This window comes from Embiotoca jacksoni, unplaced genomic scaffold (genome assembly GCF_022577435.1).
Source record: "Embiotoca jacksoni isolate LCO1_2020_lvr unplaced genomic scaffold, fEmbJac1.0.p SCAF_9, whole genome shotgun sequence".
In the NCBI taxonomy this organism is placed as follows: domain Eukaryota; kingdom Metazoa; phylum Chordata; class Actinopteri; family Embiotocidae; genus Embiotoca; species Embiotoca jacksoni.
Window position 1 is genome coordinate 17,731,353 of NW_027185447.1, and position 19,350 is coordinate 17,750,702.

General features: G+C 39.2%; 4 protein-coding genes across 7 annotated transcripts; 1 reads left to right on the top strand and 3 right to left on the bottom strand.

Moving 5' to 3' along the window:
* Positions 1-597: 597 nt before the first annotated feature.
* LOC138192941 (ADP-ribose glycohydrolase OARD1-like) lies at positions 598-2,767 on the bottom strand. Its single transcript, XM_069140644.1, has 5 exons — positions 2,478-2,767; positions 2,167-2,332; positions 1,286-1,344; positions 1,044-1,156; positions 598-901 (listed from the first exon to the last, which is right to left on the bottom strand). The coding sequence occupies exons 1-5, from the start codon at positions 2,520-2,522 to the stop codon at positions 754-756; spliced, it is 531 nt and encodes a 176-aa protein (XP_068996745.1). The 5' UTR covers positions 2,523-2,767; the 3' UTR covers positions 598-753.
* Positions 2,768-3,692: 925 nt separating this feature from the next.
* On the bottom strand, positions 3,693-5,138 carry guca1b (guanylate cyclase activator 1B). Its single transcript, XM_069140817.1, has 4 exons — positions 4,938-5,138; positions 4,370-4,519; positions 4,102-4,216; positions 3,693-3,837 (listed from the first exon to the last, which is right to left on the bottom strand). Exons 1-4 carry the CDS (start codon positions 5,136-5,138, stop codon positions 3,713-3,715), a joined length of 591 nt encoding a protein of 196 aa, XP_068996918.1. The 3' UTR covers positions 3,693-3,712.
* Positions 5,139-7,286: 2,148 nt separating this feature from the next.
* Positions 7,287-13,392, bottom strand: LOC138192720 (serine/threonine-protein phosphatase 4 regulatory subunit 2-like). 3 transcript variants are annotated; one of them, XM_069140311.1, is made up of 9 exons: positions 13,262-13,392; positions 12,402-12,483; positions 12,089-12,259; positions 11,442-11,535; positions 11,265-11,302; positions 11,004-11,078; positions 10,633-10,800; positions 9,917-10,200; positions 7,287-8,574 (listed from the first exon to the last, which is right to left on the bottom strand). In XM_069140311.1, the coding sequence occupies exons 1-9, from the start codon at positions 13,293-13,295 to the stop codon at positions 8,267-8,269; spliced, it is 1,254 nt and encodes a 417-aa protein (XP_068996412.1). In that variant the 5' UTR covers positions 13,296-13,392; the 3' UTR covers positions 7,287-8,266. The 3 variants fall into 3 exon arrangements, with proteins under 3 accessions (XP_068996412.1, XP_068996414.1, XP_068996413.1); XM_069140313.1 differs by lacking the exon at positions 13,262-13,392 and adding an exon at positions 12,934-13,005; XM_069140312.1 differs by lacking the exon at positions 11,004-11,078.
* A 167-nt stretch (positions 13,393-13,559) lies between these two features.
* On the top strand, positions 13,560-18,647 carry LOC138192721 (eukaryotic translation initiation factor 4E type 3). Of its 2 annotated transcripts, XM_069140314.1 has the most exons (7): positions 13,560-13,994; positions 14,816-14,888; positions 15,951-16,045; positions 16,137-16,197; positions 16,283-16,349; positions 16,505-16,660; positions 16,778-18,647. In XM_069140314.1, the coding sequence occupies exons 1-7, from the start codon at positions 13,834-13,836 to the stop codon at positions 16,822-16,824; spliced, it is 660 nt and encodes a 219-aa protein (XP_068996415.1). In that variant the 5' UTR covers positions 13,560-13,833; the 3' UTR covers positions 16,825-18,647. The 2 variants fall into 2 exon arrangements, with proteins under 2 accessions (XP_068996415.1, XP_068996416.1); XM_069140315.1 differs by lacking the exon at positions 13,560-13,994 and having other exon boundaries at positions 15,948-16,045.
* Positions 18,648-19,350: the final 703 nt, after the last annotated feature.

Consider the following 19,350-nt stretch of genomic DNA (forward strand, 5'->3'; position numbering starts at 1 on the left):
GACCCATTTAACAAAACGCCTTAAATGGAGCGGTTTGATTTTGTGCGGCTTCTTCGCTCTTCTTTCCACCAGAGTTTAGTGATGTGTTAAAAGGCTTTGCCAAGCTGGAGAAAATGGATGTGTGGGATTGACTTTGTGGTGTCAGTTTCCCCCACTCCTCTCCCTCTTCACTCACATTGCATCCCAGCTGCGTTAAAGTACAATACCCGAGCAGATCAATAATGGCTCATACAATACCTCGGCCATCTGCAGAGGGATACAATGAGCACTCCAGAAGTTATATGGTGACCACAGAGAAATGCAAATACACTGTTTGCTCAATTAATAAAGTAAATGCCTGGTGGATGAATGGGCAAATGCAGAGAAACCTGATACTTCAGGCTCAATAACCTGCTGTAAAACACCATATGTGATGTTAAATTTAGATGGGACAGGTGAATCAATCCCCGTTGCATCTTAATTTAGTAATAAATCTAGATTAACGCGTTTCAAAGGCAGCGCCCACACTGTCAAATAGCTGAAAATGGATGCTTGTCATTGGCCAGTGGAATGATGTCCTAAGTGTCATCTACTTGCAGAAATTCATGCAGCTCGAGGTGACTTTGAATTACAAAAAAAAAAAAAAAAACTTTTATTTTCCGTTGAATTTTTAACATAAAAAAATATTATCCAGTGAAAACATTTCTTATTTGGCGCCAATAATACAGCAAAGTACATCAAGTAAGCATACAAATAAACAAACATTTTGACCAATCATCTGCGTGCGTTTTCCCTCATCACCGTGGTCTCTTCTCTCTGAGGGAGACTATAGACTGTGATGGAGATGTTTGAGGTCTTGAAGACCTGCTCCAGTATCGCCGACACTCTTGCCCACTGCAGTTTATCCAGGCCACAACCGATACTGTCGGAGAGAGAGACAGAAACACGGCGTGTCACTATAACAGTACCTGAAACTGGCACAAAAACAAGGTGACGTTAAAAGAACACGATTATCTCTCTTAAAAAAAAAAAGTATCTCAAAATGACTGGAAATGGACACAAACCGAGGCATTGATATTCGTGTTACTCCTTTCTTTATGCAGTGGGACTTCATGTCCTCCAGGCTGCATCTCAGGCTGTCATAGGTGGGTTTCTGACTGGCCTTTTTCTTCGTGATCTGCGTCAGAATAACAGGAGAGCAACAGTAAAGACTACGATGACTTTTGAATAAAGTATCTTAGTTTCTTTAGAGGTGTGCAGCACAGCTCGGTTTTCAAGCCGTTTTAAGTAACCGTTACATATTTACCAGATAGTAGACAAAGCGTCTTTTTCTCGTCAGTACGGCGCACTGTCCTGTCAGCTTTTCTGTTTGGAAAAGGAAGACGAATATTTCTGCATTAGAACAAGACACAATAAAAACCTCAAACATAATGGCTCCTAAATCCTTAAACTTCACTGACTCACTGGTGAACAATGGAGCTGCAATGATTGTTCAATTAATTGACAAGCTGATTGACAGAAAATGAATGAGGAGACTGCTTTGACAATCAATTAATCATCGTGAGTCGTGTCTTAATGAAAAAAGGCTGAAATTCGCTGTCTCCATCTTCTCAAATGTGTATATTTCCTGGTTCCTTTACTCCTCAATGATAAGAAACTGAATATCTCTTGGCTGCGAACTGTTGGTTGAGATAAAACAAGACAATTTAGGCTGCACCTTGGAGCTTCAGGGAAACACTGGTGGGCTTTTTTTTTTCACCATTTTCTAACATTTTAAAAGACCAAACAGCTTATCGATATATTGACAAAATAATTGACAAATGAATCATCAATGAAAATAATCAGTAGTTGTAGCCCCAGTGAGCAAGACATCATAAATTCATGCTGTGCAGTAAAAACATTGCTACAACCCGGAGTTGTTTGCTTGAAATTGTAGTGTGAAGCCTAAATTTTCCACAAGACTGATTATGTCTGGACAAATTTGTGGTAAATGTGTATATATTATATCTTCCAAATAAATTCAAATGTAGGGGAAAAAAAGGAGAATGGCATGTTACGAGGTTTCTAGTAGACTACCTCTAAAACCAGTTTCTCCGTGCTGAATAGAAAATGTTCACATGTGATTCAGTGCCCTCAAAATGAGACAATTTCACTCCTGATGAATTTTTTATAGTCAGGCTGACTCACTCTGTTCCTTTAACTCCGGCACCCCTTTGAACTTCTGCTTGAACGTCACTGCTATGCCTGCCCCCATGCGGCAGTCCTCGCTGATGCAGTGGGCCAGAGCCTCGTCCTCGGGGCAAGAGAACAGGTTCCCGGTGACATAATTCAGTCTGCGGGTGTCTTCTTCAGGCTGGCCAGTAGAGGGCGGAATTACACCACGTCATGAAGCACAGTAGCAGGAAGTAAAACGCGAGTGTTTGGAGAGGAAAACTATTGCAGAAACTCCCCTTTTAGCGCATATAAAAACAATATTTTCCTGTAAATGTGATCTTTACCTTAAATCCATAAGTGCTGGCTGGTTTCTGAAATTCGGTCGACATTGACAACAGCGAGTAGGGCACTATGGCGAGTATGACGTAAGGAGTCTTGAACGGATTCAAAACAACGCAGAATTATCGGCATTCGGTTTCCTCTGAAGGATTTGTTTGATAACTTACCAAACAGTCAATGAAGTTGCTCGTAAAACTTGCAACTTGGCTGCGAATTGCCGTTTTGTTGCCTAATAAGTAGCTCCGTCGGCTTATCAGTTTGCAGCAGGATACGTGGCCAGTTCACGACAAAAACACTGTTCTCTCGCGAGAAAGAATGAGACTTCGTGGGAAAGCGACACCCTTTGAATTATTGAAGACTCATGGGAAATGTTTTGTAAAGGGAACTGGAACTGTAATTATAATTTGTTCTGCATTTGTATCGTTGTCAGTTTTACACCCTATACTTTCTAGTTTTATTTTAGTCATTGTGTTTAAAGATGCTGCAGATCTTCACGTGTTTTATCAGTGGTGTATGGTGTAATTATTTAGGTCTTTTAAAGTAGGCTGCTAATATCACACTATAAAAAATACTCCACTACAAGTAACAGTCTTGCAATGTATTTAAGTGAAATCATATACATGTTATCAGCAACATTTACCTAACAAATCAAAAGTAAAAGTATAGACAATGCAGAAAATTCTCCTTGTCAAATATTTCATATTTGGATTAATATTTCAGTTGCAATTAATGTGAATAAATCTCAGTCTGTATATGCCGACAAAGTCAAGAGAGGAGGTCTAGTCGTCCAACATAACCTCTGCAGGGTATGGTTAAGTGTGTTTATTGAATAGCTTTTATGCTTATTATATGACACAAAACACAAAAGAAAGTTCAGTAAGAACCTTATGACTGAGGCATCTATAAAATACAGATAAATAAACCTGCATCCATCAAGCAATAAATATGTCCAAGCTACTGTTGCTCAATTGCTCAATAGCTTGACTAAATGTAGAACCTGAACCAAAATCTCTGAACAGATTTACAAGCAAAACACAGCATTGTTGTGGACATACATTGCATCTAAATATTGTGCAGCAGCATACAGTACAATGCCAGAATGACTGTAGGGTTTTTCACTTGTATATACATGTATAGATACAAAACAAGAACACAAATGGTCACACATGAGGAGTGCGTGCGTGTGTGTGCGTGTGCGTGTGTGTGTGTGTGAGACAGATTGACAGTCTGTGGTCCAGCCCTAGAAGTCATCACTGGGTCTTCGAACGTTGATCCAGTCCCCAGGATTGACGTCCATCTGCAGCATCTTCATGACCCACTTGTCCCTCCGTGCCCCATCAATGAACTCGTCCAGTGAGAGCTCCCCTATAGGTGGCGAAGCATATTTATTCTCTGGTCTTATTTCACAAGGCATTTCTCCATTCCTGAATTCATCATTTTTTTTTTTTTTTACAAGATGATCATTCCGCAGCTTACACACACCTTCTCTTTCAATTTACACAAGCAATAATGAAGCGATGTACACTTTTACGTTAGCACTTCACGAGGCCGTTACAGCAGCCTGACGCAGACCTTTTCAATCATCTGTGAAACGTTTTAAGCTGTCAGGAAACCGTTATAAACACTCACCATCTCCATTTTCATCAACCAGCTCAAATATCCGGTCAACCACTTGGTCTGGGCTCAGCAGATTACACTCTTTGTCCAGCTCTCCATGACAGGCTTTCTTCAGTCGATAAATAGACTGAGAGTGACAGGAAAGGATGTTATGATGACTCCAGCACTGACTGCAATTCATTACAGCCCTCTGATTTATCTTGAAGCCTTCTTTAAAATGTTTTAAAAGCTTAACAGATCAATGATGCACGTGTGGTTACCATGAAATAGTCATTATTACCTCCACAATTTCAAGAAGTTCCGTTTTATCAATGCATCCGCTTCCATCTTTATCGTACATTTTGAATGTCCATTTAAGCTTATGCTCCAGTTTTCCTCGAAGGACTAAGTTCAAAGCTGCCACATACTCCAGAAAATCAATGGTGTTGTCCTGTTAACATGAACAGAAAGAGTTCACAGGTCATGAAGGGCTCCTATGAGGCCATTTAGGACACTTTTTCCTTACTTTGACAGGCAAAATTTCGGTGCTGCAATATACGAGACAGAATAGTCTTGATTCAAAAATAAAAAATATGTATGACTGTAAACAATTACTTTTATGACTAATTGTACTTTTCCATGGCCCAAATGTACAAATTCAGATTGCTTGTTTTGTGTATCTGTTTTGTGCAACGGCAAATTTTCACATTTCAAAAGCTGGTGCTTGGATATTTTTCCTTACTAAAATTAATTAACTATCAGATTTTCTTCCAATCAACAAATATCTACTAATACTGCAGCATGTGTGAAATGAGATATACGACTATATACTCGTCTTGTGCTACAACGCTACAGGAGTTAATACTTACGCCGTTCTTGTCAAAGGCTCGAAACATGTTTTCTATATAATCTGCGGCCTCCTTGTTGTCAGTGACACCAAAGAAACCCTTGAACTCGTGCATGAACAGAGTTCCACTCGGGCATTCCACGACAAATTTTTTGTACCATTCCTGCAGCTCTGCCACATCGATTTCCTTGTCCTCACTCTCCTCGCTCAGGCGCTGACCCATGGTGCAAGTATTTTCTCGAACTCCCTCAAGACGGAAATGATGTCTTACATTACATGAAACTGCTTGATGACCCCCTTAACTTTTGGTTGTTTTTTTTCCCCTAACTCCTCTCTACATTACAGAATCCATAAAGGTTATAGCTCAGTTACGGACCGATGACTTTCTGAAAAATCAGCAAAAAGACTAAATAATGAATATGGCATGAAAGTCCATACAAACTGAATTGTTATTAGGGCTCTATTGAGGCAAAGCCCTTCTGTAAGTGAGGATGAGACACAAGGCTGCGATGGATCACATGATAAGGGATTAGAAATGAACACTTGTCAAAATCAATCAGTTCACAGATGGATCATGGGAGGATTGTGCTGTTGCATGTACCTAAAATAAACAGGGAAACGGCCATGTATTGTATGTTAGCTTTCTAGAAACAGACTCCTTAAAAAAAAGGTTTCACAACCCTTTATTTAATAATGATGTAATTAAATTCCTTGTGTGATGAAGTAAAACATGCTGAAGTATAAAGGTCTTTACGTCACATGAAAATGTCAAATGGGCTGATTTAAGCAATAATGCAGAAATGTGACCCAATCTGAGCTTTTCAAATGAAATTTGGGAGGTGGAAATGATCGGAATTGATAAAAGAATTATCAAATATAAGGTCAAGTACATTAACATAAAGATTTCTTATCTGAGATTAAACATAACAAAGGCGACCACACAATTAACCTGTTCGCTGATAAGGTAGAAATGTGGTTTTGATATAGTCTATCTCGAGCACACATTTGCAGAGGAGGGAATACAACTAGTTTTACACATTACAGTCAGTATTCTGCCCGCAGAGGTTTACAGTCAGAGAAGATGAAATAAAAATGATATCTGTTGCATCATGGGAAATGTAGGATAGGGATTCATCCGAGTCCTCAAACTTTATGGGGGTGGAAAACAAAATCGGTGGTGTCTTCCTTCATGTAATCTTTCCAAGAAGGCAGAAGTTCCTGATCAGTGTGATGATTCACCAGTTAAATGTTCAGTTGTGACCTTCGGGTGCCAAGTTACTTACTGCTACCCTGTTTACATGCCTTCTCCTGTCCCACCGAAGGTCCTAATAAATGTGTTCTCGCTAACGATGGCCGCTCAAATACACCTTCTTTGAGTACCAGGCACTTTGTGGGAAAATAAAGTGACTACATGCTTTCAGTAGACCAACATCACTAGAATAGCAACCTAATTGTTTACAGATGAGGGTTCAGCCTCGTCCAATACCTTCCGGGCCTGTGATATGTGCTGACAGCGGGGTTAGCGATAATCTTAGCTTAGAAATTTCAAGGCCATCGAGAAGTCACTGTATGTTCCTCCCATGTTGGGTGAGGGGAATCTCCCTTGTCTTTTCCCCTCATCCAACCAGCTTACAAGTATGTCTTATTTCTGTTACCGATCATCTATTTCTGTACCTACGAGTGGTAGCTTTCACTCCCGTGTCATCGAAATGACACCGAAAAAAAAATACTTTTTAAAAGCAAGAAAGCAATCTAGTACGGATTGTAGGGAAGGTTGGTTTGGCAGGAATGTTTGCTTATTACTTTATAAATACAAAATGGGAAATAATGTGGCATGTTTGGCTCATGTTAGCATGAAGGTTATGGTGTACAATCAGCATTTCAGCATCAAAGTGGGACATTAACTTTTTAAGATGTGAACATCTAACAGCCACTGATAAAGAGATAAATGTTTAAATCCACCAGACACTTCATAGGCAATTTTACATCTGAACTCTAGCAGCCACTTTTAATTTCTAACTGCAGCAGAAGGAGGAAGAAATCCGATTATTTCTTTTAGAGATGTAACATCATGAACTTGACATGTGGGGTTGGAGTCGCTCACAAAACTATCGATGGGTCACCACAAATGCCCCCCCCCCCATCAATAGAAATTTTATAGACTGTAAATTTCTGCATCAAATTTCAAAGATGTGTACCTTTGAACTACAATCTTAAGCCAACAGACCAACCACACAATGCTGCTATTTCTAGAGTCACATGTCAAGGGGTGGCTAAAATGTAACTCTTGAGCCTTACTTGTTCTGCAGGTACGAGCTTGATTTGAAGCTCCACTGAATAACTCCCTTCGTATTGACCGAACATGGTGCACTTCAAATTTCAGCATTTATTGCTTTCCATGAATACTATGATACAAGCTCAAGCCTTCAATTTCCAGCCATTTTCAGGTCTACGAAGGCGCAGTGGACATGTATTACAAGTCTACAAAAACTGATTTAAAGATGTGTACTGTAAAAATTCTAATTATCAAAAGTGACAGTTGGAAAACTAAGGTATGACATACAGAAAGTTGTAAAAGTACCTTGTGTTTTGTTTAAAGAGTAAATGGCTACCCTTAAGCCAAACCAACATTCTAGTTACCAAGCTGGTTACTATGGGCAACATTGGGTTATTTTGGCTTCATACAGTGATAAAGCAAAACTACAACAGATTCCACATCCTTCCAAGGGGTCAATGCTAACGAGTGCAAGATAATGTTAATTAGAAATATATTTTATGGTAAGTGCTTCATACAAAAAGCAAACAGGCATATGTGAAGTGCTGCTTCACATTCTCAGTGGTCGGTGTCCTCATTCACCTGAAAGAGAAACACACATTCATAGGAGAGAAAGTCAAAACAACTGTGTTCGGGGTTAAAACACAACTCCAACTGTCAAATGTATTTTTTTTGGAAATACATGCCAAATGACTAATAAATATTGAAATCACTGAATACATCAGTTATCAAGGTCAAATTATAATATTCAGATATAAAAAAAAAAAAAAAAAAAAAAAAAATCAAGAAAAAAAGATTAGAAAAACTTTTAGTCAACAGTGAAAAAGGCAGTCTCCATAATTTTTCTTTAAATCGTCTCCTTCCAGTTTAAAGACTCGGTGACGTGTGGCCTTGAGAAGTTGAAACCGAAGAGGACAAAAAAAGATCCATCTCTGAGCAATCTCCAGGTCCACATCCCTTCTGGTCTTGAGGCCTAAAGGTCCACAGTGCTACAGTTATACCCTTGTTGTGGTATCATACAGTGTAAAAAAAAAAAAAAAAAAAAAAAAAAAAAAGTCAGTTGACAAGCTGGCCTTCTAATCATGTTCCTCAGGCTCTATTGCAGTCTCTGTGCTGTTTGAAATGTCAGCACCACCCTCTGTTGACAAGTCAGGAGAATTACTGGAAGAGGGAACCTGTTTGTCGCTGGTTGAGCTCTCTCCATCGCTGCCGCTGCTGCTGGTGCTGCTCTCTCCATTGTCCTGCTCACAGCTGGTACTCTTCTCTGATGGAGCAGGTTCCACAGATTGGTCCACAGTGCCGTCATTCTTTAGACTGCGGGAGGCCTCCGACTCAGATGAATCTCCTTCCTCTGTTGAAAGCTCCGTCTGTGTGCTGCTGGGCTCTGAGGAGAAAAAAAAAAAAAAGAAAAAAAAAAGTGGACAGCATCAACTGCCACATTCTGTTCATTTGTCTGTGGCAATTAATCAACTCTGGGCAGCTTTATTTCGATTTAAATTTAAAAGTGGTGACATAAATCGGGCAAAAAACAGTATAACGTCAACAACAGTGTACTTAAGCATTCAGGTTGGGACAGAGTGTGTGCTCCAGGTGAATGAGGAGGAGTATCTCGGGGCCTTGTTTACGAGTGAGGGTAAGATGGAGCGGGAGACTGACGGGCAGATCATTGTGACGTCAGCAGTAAAGCAGTTATTGTGGCGGACGGTTTTGATCAAGAGTCAGAAGGCAAAGCTTTCGATTTACCTGTCGATCTCCGTTCCGACCATCACCAAGCGGTCGTGAGCTTTGGGTAGTGACCGAAAAAAATTTGATACAAGCTACTGAAATGAGTTTCCTCTGCAGGATGGCTGAGCTCAGCCTTAGGAGATGCGCCAAGAAGCTTTGATATTCGGAGCGAGCTCAGACTAGAACTGCTGCTGCTTCACATCAGAGGAGCCAATTGAGGTGGTTCGGGCATCTGATTAGGATCCCTCCTGGGCACCTTCACACGGGAGGTTTTCCCGGCAGTCCCAACTGGTGGGAGAGTCCAGGGCTGGCTCAGAACACACAGGAGAGATAACACATCTTATCTGGCCAGGGAATGCCTGAGGATCCCTCAGGAGGAGCTGGAAAATGTTACTGGAGAGAGGGATGACTGGGCTAACTTACTCAGCCTGCTGCCACCGCGACCAAACCCGACCCCCTGGACAACTGGCAGAAAACGAATGGCTGGGCGGATAGATGGACATTAACCATCAGAATTTAAAAATAACTGTAATAGTCAGAGCAAAAGCATTGCAGTTGGATGGCCCTGTCACAACAACTGTTGCAACGCAAGATGGGATTCAGTTGCGTTTGTCAGTTGTCCCTTCACTGCATATCTGAAATAACAGAAACACTTTGAACCAATGCAGTTTTCTGCACGAGAAGTGGTGTGAATGTCAGATCCCTTGGTCTCGAAAGTTACAGAACGGATCGGACACAGATCCCCCTTCTCTGACATTGGAAAGGTGTGGGAGGAGGTTTTTCAAAAACTATCCAAACATCTGACAGTGTTATTTCTTGTCCACCCAAATGTTTAGGACGGCTACAAAACTGGACAATAGTGTTATGCAAGCATTCTAATACTAAAGTGTATTTTTTTGTCTATGTTTTTTTCATATTCACTATTTATACAGAGGTGACAATCCTATAGTGTCAGTTACTAAACGACACATCAGCCTAATTACGGGTCAATTCACACTTACCATGATCATCTGAAATACCGGGTGTGTCACATGTTCTTCTTTTGTACTCTTCTTCACAAGAGTCTTGTGAAGACTCTGGTGTCTCTGACAAGCTCTCTGGCCCTTTATGACAGGATGACTCCTTTTCTTCACTTGCTGTTTCATCCTCTTCCTTTTCGTCAAACTTCAGCCTCTTGACCTCCTGCTTGTCAGCATCACAATCTTCCTCCTCCTCCTCCTCCTCTGGGTGTTTGTTCTTTATCCCACTGTTTGGCGTCATCTCACCTTCTGACACAGGTGATTCACTGACACAAACACAGGAAATCAATGAATCAAACCACAAATAAGAACACTTAAGTGGTGCAAGCAGGCCAGCGGTTGGTATGGCAACATCATTTCAGAGCTGTTGTTTACATGTTTTACTTTTTCTCTTTTATTTAAATGGTGGTTGCTGTTGCAACATTGGTGCAAGTGTTCCAGTCAACATACATTTGCATATACACAAATTGTTCCACCTGTTACTATACCTCCTATTCTGTTGGGAAAGTACCTACCCTAAAGTACAAGCTACAAAAGCCGTTCTGAGAACTGTGATCATTCTCACTTCCTGCAGGTAGAAAAAAAACACATGAAAAAGGGGATGTACCTACTTCAACTGCTTATAGAACGATGAAAAAGTTCCTTCAGTCTGAAACCGCCTGATGGCACATACAGTATGTTACATATTTAAGAATTACCTGACAGGATGCTGCTCCTCCTCCTCCTCTTCCTCTTCCTCCTCCTCTGTGGGCTCTGGCTCTTTGCTGACTGGACATTCAGGGAGCCCATTGGTGGAAAGTGAAGAGGACAATGACAGCTTTGGTCTGGTGAGTGATTTCGGTGTGCCTGGTCCATTCACATTTCGACTGCAAAACAAGAAAAACACAATCTCTAAAGCAAGACAATGACTGAGAACCAAACTGACAGGCAGCATGAATCTGTCTTTACTACACCCTGCTTGTCTTTTGGTTATTTAGCTCGAAACTAATTAAACGTTCTACTTGCTAGCGACATATGAAGCAATTTCAGATTTGTGGAAGTCAATTACTAACAAGTATGTTGCTCCCACCTGTCTGAATATAGAGAGGAGTTACCAGGAAACATCACTCCATTCATTCTGTTTACACTGGATGCCCCATTTTTCCTTCGAGAGAAGTAGAAATGCACAGAAACAACTGGCTGTTAATTGTGCTGTTCACTTTTTTTAAGTGTGACTGAAAAAAAATGTATAAATTCAAGGGAGCGGTCAATGTGCACCAGAAGAATCTTAACAGAAATACTGCAGCCAGAAGAGCAAGGGGGGCAAAAACTTAAAATCCAATGTACTCACTCTGATGTGGGGTACATACAGCTGACCACCATTACATTCTGCAATACATAAACAGTAAAAGAGATTTTGAAATTTAAAGTCATGGAATATACATTTTAAACAGTTTTCATCATCTTGAATGGGAAAAACTTAACACTTAAGTCTTAATGCGTTCAGACAAAGTAGTGAAGTCCTTACCTTTTCCAAACCCCTGAGAAACTTGTCTGTTCCTGTATAGTTTCGTTTGGGGTCCATAAGGAGTTCACATAGACGCTGGATGGTGAATGGGATTCTGGAAACGTCATCAGACATGTATTTAGGATTGGGAACAGATAGTGGTCTCACAGCCAGAATCACCACTGTCTGTGAAAACCGGCCAAAGCTGATTAGAAATGAACGAGGGAAAAAAACAGCAGCAATTTGGACTGATCTGGGCGGCCACAGCTGGCCAAAAACTAAGACATGAATAATTCATCATGATGAACATAATGCCTCATGTATTCTGGGGAAAATATTTACAGTATAATGTTTTCCTTTTAAAATGTCAAGCTCCGTTGTTGCCTGTTTTGTTCCTTCCAGCTATATAAACTGAAGTAATGATTGACTATGGGTGATAAAAAAAAAGCTACTCTACATTTTCACGTGTTCACAATAAAGACACCATACTGGCTCTGAGGCTCAGTTTTGAATGATTTTCCAAATACTTTTGTACCTGATGTGGACAAAATAACAAATTTGACAGACAGACATGAATTAATTGTAGTGTCAACGTCAATAATACGATCAACTGAATTGCCATGTCATTTCGGTTTGTATACGGGGTCGTGATGCTACGCTTCACTCACCCGTTGTAACCATCCACTATCTTTAAGATCCTCTTCTTCATTTCTTCATAAGAAACATACTCTACGTTGGGATTATGTGCTCCTCGCTGTTCTGGCGTTGAATCGTGGAAATCATCCATGACTTCTTCCAACTTAAACATGAGGTACGCTTTGAACTGTGACCATGGGATCCTGTCGGATATTAGAAATACAAGCCTGCTTGTCAAACAAACAAAACAAAACAAAAATCTGGCTAAATAAATAAGATTTTTTTTTTTTTTATTGGTTTATAAATTCATATTAATGTTTGTGTCAGCTGTAAGTTTCTACTCACATTGGTTGCCCGGTCTTGGCAACATGACACAGGAATTGTTCCAGTGCAGGACAGGTTTCTTTCTTCCCTTTCCTCTCAAAATCTGTAAATGACATTAAACATTTAATGTTTAATTAAAAAAAAATATATATATATATATATATAATCAATATAATAAGTATATAATCAAACGCTGTATGCATGTCCCTCTGTATTAAAATAAACCCAAACGTGAGAGCTTTAAATATATAATCCATTTAATAGGTGATCTTCACAGCAAATTATTTTTGGAAGAAAGGTGTTAAATCAGGTTTAGTTTCAGGCTACTTCTGGTAAATGAAACGCGCTTCGGTGTCGATTAAATGATTGTAAAGTACAATGAATCAGCTGTGTCAAGTGGAAATATACTTAGTAAAGAAGACAATTAGTCAAACGTCACATTCGTAAAATATCATAAAATTGCCAAACTCCAATATCATTTAACTTTAAATGGAAAGTTCATAGAAGTTAGTAAGTTAGCGTCGTATTGTTAGCAGTACAGGCGTGACGTTACCGAGCTTAGCTGTTTACGTAATCGCCATGTGTCGATTTAAGGGAACAACCGGGTGAAAAGCGCGTAACATGCCCGAGTCTTTTCTTGAAGAACACGACATTGAACCAAGTCAGACCGAGCAGAAATCCCCGCGGTGCGCTTCTACATGCTAGTTGTTGTTGTTGTTGTTGATAAGCTAACGCGCAACGTAGTTAGCGAACACTCGAGATTTCAGTCTGTCTTGAGAAAAATGCAAAAACTCCCGTCTAAAAAAAAAAAAAAAAAAAAAAAAAGCTCGCAATGAATCGCTAATTTCAAGAACTGTGAAAAAAAAACAACAACACATTGCCTTGAAACGCTTCCAGTAACGCCTCGTTGTCCATAGCTGTGTCCAGTCACAGGCAGGAAACACTTGCTCGTTAGCAACGCGTTAGCAGGTAGGTAGCAGCCCAACAAAAGCTGGTGGCGGTGGCGACTGCGCATGTCCGCAATGACGTAGTCGCGTTTGCGGAAGGACGCGAAGGACAACAAAGCAGTTCGGCGCTCTCGTAGCAAAGGAATTAAGGGATCCGGAGTTTCCACATCGGTTATTCTTAAAGCGCTTGTGATTATATATATATATATATTTTTTTTTTTTTTTTTTTTTTAAATTTAAGGTATGTCCAGGCTCCAGTGACAGAAAGTCCTCGGCCTCTCTGGTGCGCTGTAGATGCTGCGGGCAGTCAGCGGGCGTCATCGGGGTTGTTTTTTTTTTTTATGTTGTGACGGCGCAAACCGGTGAAGCAGCCAATGAGTCAGCAGCTCATCGGGGTTTATTTTACCTAACCTAATATATATATTTATAAAAACAGAGCAGCTCCTTGCGGAAGAAACCTGCTCGTTTTTGTTTTCTTTTACTAAGTTCGGTTTTCAGAGGTAACAATGGCAGTTCCCGTAGCTGCGTTACAACTGACCGCATCATCCAGCCCGGGTCTGCTGGAGCACAACATCCATATCAGCGACAGAGATTTGGGAATGATTTCCAATCACAGCGACACCGACACCCTGCCTTTACACTCTCCGTGGACTTTCTGGCTTGACAGGTAAGAAACTGTTTTGTGGTTGTTGTTGTTGTTGTTGTTTTTTTAATCTCCAGCAAGTGTCAGGCAGGTGAAGTCTTTGGAGCTGACCTGTTCAGGAGAACAAAGAAATCTCTCAGGCCCCCCGGTGTAAATCAGTCGTTATTGATGTGTTTACAGGGATTATCTGCCTTAATAATTTAAAAAAAATAACATTACAGCAAAAAAAAAAAAAAAAAAAATAGCCGTTGATTGTGTTGATGTAGCTCGTCTACCAACGTGTTTTCTTTCTGACCTACATAAACAAGTCCTCTACTCGGAAGGGTCTCCAAACGTGCAAAAGGCCGTAATTATGTCTAGCTGGCTAAACATGTTGAACTTGATTCATGTCAGCCAAGGTCAATGTGAGCTTTTATGAGCACAGGTGTTATTGTTCCAAACGCGTTGAGTCACTGCTTATATGTGTGTTGCCAGGAATCACGTGTTCGATTAAAACTTATGTAGGTCAAACTTTGACTAAATTAAAAAGTTCCTAAATTAAGTTGGACACCAGCAGCAGCAGCGAGTTACATAAGCCTCATCATTCACAGTTTGTACAAATCAAAGGGTGCTGTGTCCAAATGGGGTCAGTGTTGTTTACTGGCTTGTTTGTCATCTGACCCGCCCTCCCTTCACCCCAACCTGTCTGCTCAGAGGGCAGCTCTCTCAAACATATCTGATGAATTTGGCACCGAAAAAGATGTATTTAGAACATGTCAAGCTACATGACCTGTAATATTTGCAAGTTTGCACATTTAAAAAAGAAAATAAAGATGTAATTTCATCTTTTTTATTTTTTTTTTCAGGTCTTTACCGGGAACAACTGCAGCTGAATGTGAGTCAAACCTGAAGAAAATCTACACTGTCGAGACTGTCCAGGTAAGATGCTTTTACAGTCATTTAGAGAGCACAGCTCCAACCGCAGGCACATTGCTATTACATTTGATATACAGTTGACTGACACTTTTAAACAACAAGTTGCTAGTTGAGAGCCCAATACTCATGTATGCTCATACTAATGCATAATTTAGTTTGAACCAGTGTTATCTATACATGCTATGCATACAAGTCCCACCACAGTTTCTCTGTAAACAGCCCAAGGTTCAGTCACATTGCACATAGCATTATGTGACATTATGTCAACATGCCCCATAAGTCCTACACTAAAATAGGGTTTAGTGAACTCCTGTCTTCATGTTAAATTAAGTTTGTTAACATAGAAACTCTTGCCAATGTTGTTCTGTTACTAATTACCTAACTAGCATGCCCGATTATTTACACCATATCATTAGTTGACTCAATTTGACTGTTATCAGACTAATGAATAAGTGGTTAGTCTCGCACATCTGTCCCAAATATACAGGCCAGTAGACGCCTTCTGAACCAATTAGTAGGTTTAGGAGGTTGTTGTCCATTTATTTCATTAATCCAATCTTCAGACTGAGAAAATGAAACCTACTAGCAGGCAGGAAGATTGATTGTTTGATTGTTTGTGACTTCTATTGGCCAAAGTAAATATGACAGGAGCTTAAGTGGAAGTCAAGTGACGTAGTAGAACGAGTGACAAAGTCCAAGTAAAGAGGAAGTTGGGGTGGGTGGAGGGATCAAACACAGCACTGTCACCAAGGAGACCCTGTTTGTGTCCCGTGTGAAAAGTCATCATTGACTTTTTTTTAAATTACATACCTAAGTCAAGTTACATAACATACACAAGTAGTACAAGTAACACTGTTATTATATCCCACACCATGATCTTTTCCTCAGCCTCACCGAAAAATGTTCCCACTGTTCAATCGTCATATACAGACACAGTATGAACAGACTTGTGTGTTTAGTTGGCCACTGTAACACATGTGAAATATTAACTGTGTGTTCTCCCTTTGCCAGTAAATGGTTCAATAAAATACCCTGTTTCCTCTGTTCACCATGACACTGGAGTAGAACTTCTGGAGAGTTTACAACAACATACCTGGAGTGTCCAGCTTGCCACTGAGATGTAGCTATCATCTGATGAGAGGAGAGCGGAAACCACTCTGGTGACTTGAACCTGAAGATTAATGCACATTTTTTTTCATCTAATTAAAGGATATTTGTAGTGTGTAATGTTTCGTGCTGGTTTGCATACAGGGAAGAAGAAAGCAATGCAAAAGGTGGTGTTTGGAAAATGAAAGTACCCAAAGAGTCCACTGTAAGTGATAAAACATATTGAAATATTTATTATGTACATTTACTATTTTCATGGCAATTAAACATATTTGTCTTCATATTTACAGTCTGCTGTGTGGAAGGAGTTGCTGTTGGCGACTATTGGAGAACAGTTCAGTGATTATTGTGCCTCTGGTAAATTACCTTGAAATTGTATTCATTATAAAAAATACCACGGCTTAAGCTCTCCGAAATTATTTCATTTTTAATTGAAAACGGCATTTCTGTAATAGGTACAAAATACTTTGTCTCTGAAATGACTTTCTCTCTCTCTGGTCCCGTTCTTACAGATGATGAAGTAGTCGGGGTCAGCGTCAGTGTGCGAGACAGAGAAGATATTGTTCAGGTCTGGAATGGAAATGCTTCTTGTGCTAACGAGTCAAACATCTTAGGAAGGATCCATGAGCTCCTTCCACAGATACCTTTCAAATCAGTGTTTTATAAACGTGAGTATTTTCTTCTTTCTATTGACAGTGGTTCATGTTTTTTTCTATTTAATGGATAAGCAAAAAATACAATGAAATGTGAGTAATTTCCCTATATTCTGTTTGCTTATTTTTCAGCACATGAGGAACACCATGCTTTTGAAGGAGGTCGATCAAGACATTAGCACATCAGAACCGTTGAGATAAACATTATTTTTTTTGGTCAAAAACGTGTTTCGGAACATACTACTGGGGCAAATTTGGAAACAGTTGATGTGCTTAATGTATCATCTTAATTACCTAAATGTAGCCTAAGTATTATGACTGTTAGTCAATGAAATTTTAAATCTTCTAATCAGTACTGTCATTCATAACAAAATACCATTATTTTAGTCAAAAGCAAAAAAGCTTTTCACTTTCATTTTATCAACGGCAGTGTTTGTATGTTTTTATACTGCAAAGTTTTACAAAACTGTTAACAAAACAGCAGATCATGTACAGCCAGATTTTTTAGATGTATTTTAGCTTATTTTGTGCAGTTTTCTGAGCACAGAAAAAGCTAGGTCTTTTAATTATATCTCATTTTTAGGATTTAAGAGGAGACCGAGTTTTACAAAGCAAACCTTAATAGTAACAATACATTACAAGGCTTCTGTAGTCAGCTTTTTTTGTGTGTGTGTGTGTAAATTACAGCCAAAATACTGTTGCCTGTATTGGACAACATACATAGTTAGTATGCTGTAAGGCTAATATTTGAGCAGTAAATTGCACATTCTTTTTTTTATATTTTGTTGTGTAGGATATGATTTGACGGTGCAAGGACTATTTTGTTGTTAAAATAAAATGACCTCAGTACACGAAACACTTTGAGTAGATGCTTAGAAATATATGCAATCATTTCTATTCTGTAGATTTTGTGGCAAATTTGCTGTGTTGTGGTTGTATTTTGTTCAAGCCTCTGCCCTAAATCAAGCACTTTGTTTTTTACCATGTGTATAAAACACCTGATAGTCCCTCAAGGATTATATAGATTTGTGATACCAGAGACCAAATATACTTTGGTTTTGTGTCACCTTTTCTGATGAAGTGTGAAGCTGTTTTTTTGGTGTTTTTTTTCATGCTCGCCCGAGGAAAAATGAACAGAAACACGTGACACCGAAATTTCTCACAGGAGCACAAAACTGAAAGATGTTGCTGTTCTGAGCCTCTTTTAATATATTTGTCGAAATCACAGGTGTTTGTTGAAGTGAGGCTGTGTCTGCGGCAAGGCTAAAAGTGCTTGAATCTAGATCATTAGAGGGGGTTACTGCTATGTCGAAACATCTTAAATTTCTCTCAAATCCAAAGCTTTAAAACTTTTTTCTCTGTGGTCTTTTAAGTAGCAGGCTGTATTTGTATCACTGAAAAACATTGTCACGTTGGGGAAATGTTGAACTTCATGTAATTTACATCTCACCAAAGGCGCCTTTCCCGTGTTGTTTTTGTGTATGAGTGGCTGCATAGGCCAGAGGTGATTTTTTTGTTTGTTTGTTTAGTACTAGTACTGTAATATAAAGATGTTTGAGGTCATTTCTGGAATATGCATTGAAACCTACAGAGAGACTGCTGCTGTGATTTATCAATCAAATGTTGAAGTGTTCGTGATTCTGATGGCTCTGTTTAGGTTCTTTGCTAAATCAGTAATACTGACAGGGAGGAGTTAGTTTTCAAACCATAGACTTTGCCAAACTTTTTTAATTTTCCCAGTGTTGTTCTCTTGTTTCTGTATTAATGTTAAAAGCACATATTGTAGAATGAGAATACTGTTCCCTTGCACATAAACCGACAACCGCTCACTTCAGATCTCAGACCTTGTACTGATTGTTGATCTTGGATGGTGCCTTGTGTTTATCAGCGGTTTACAATGTTAAAGTCCTCTGTGTTCAGCATGTTGAAATTGTATCTAGTCATGTTTCTCTATTAGTTTTACATGTGTTGAAAATTAAAAATAAAGACACTTAAACCTTTAGCTTTTGCTATTTGGAATAAGTACATTGTAGTAATTCATTTAATATTACACTTAATGAAAAACTGCAGACTTTTTTTTTTTTTAGAAAAGATGGTTAGGTCATTATCGTCAAGGTGTACATTTTAAGTACTGAGGTTTGTACTTGAATGAGATCATATTTTTTTTCCCTTGACATACATTTCAATCAAATATCACATTAGAATGTCTTAATAAATGTAAGGCAGTTCATTGCCATGGAGACACTGGATTTGATATAGTAAAAAAAAAAAGCTATAAAGTAAATATCTCAAATCCTGCATACTTCTTACCTCTTGTAAAAAAAAAAAAAAAAAAAAAAAAAAAAAAAAAAAATACCAGTGAATACAATGTACAGTTATTTCAAATTGAATAACCAAAGACAACCCTTCACTTTGCTGAACAGCATATAGTATTATCTACTTGAGAACTATGTAGTTCATTGTTGTTCATGGTAATCCCGCTTCACTTGCTTTTGTGATTTTTGTACGGTAGCTGCTGCAACATGATAATTTTTACCTTTGGGATTTATAACATATTTGTATCCACACATCTAGCTACCAGCAGCTAGCAGCCAGAATGAAAATATCTCCCTCTTGTGGTCTCATTAAAGCATAGGCTTAAAAATGTTTTAGAAGAGGGCTTCCAGAGTAACGCAGATTTCATCTCCAAAGTCTGGTCATTTTAC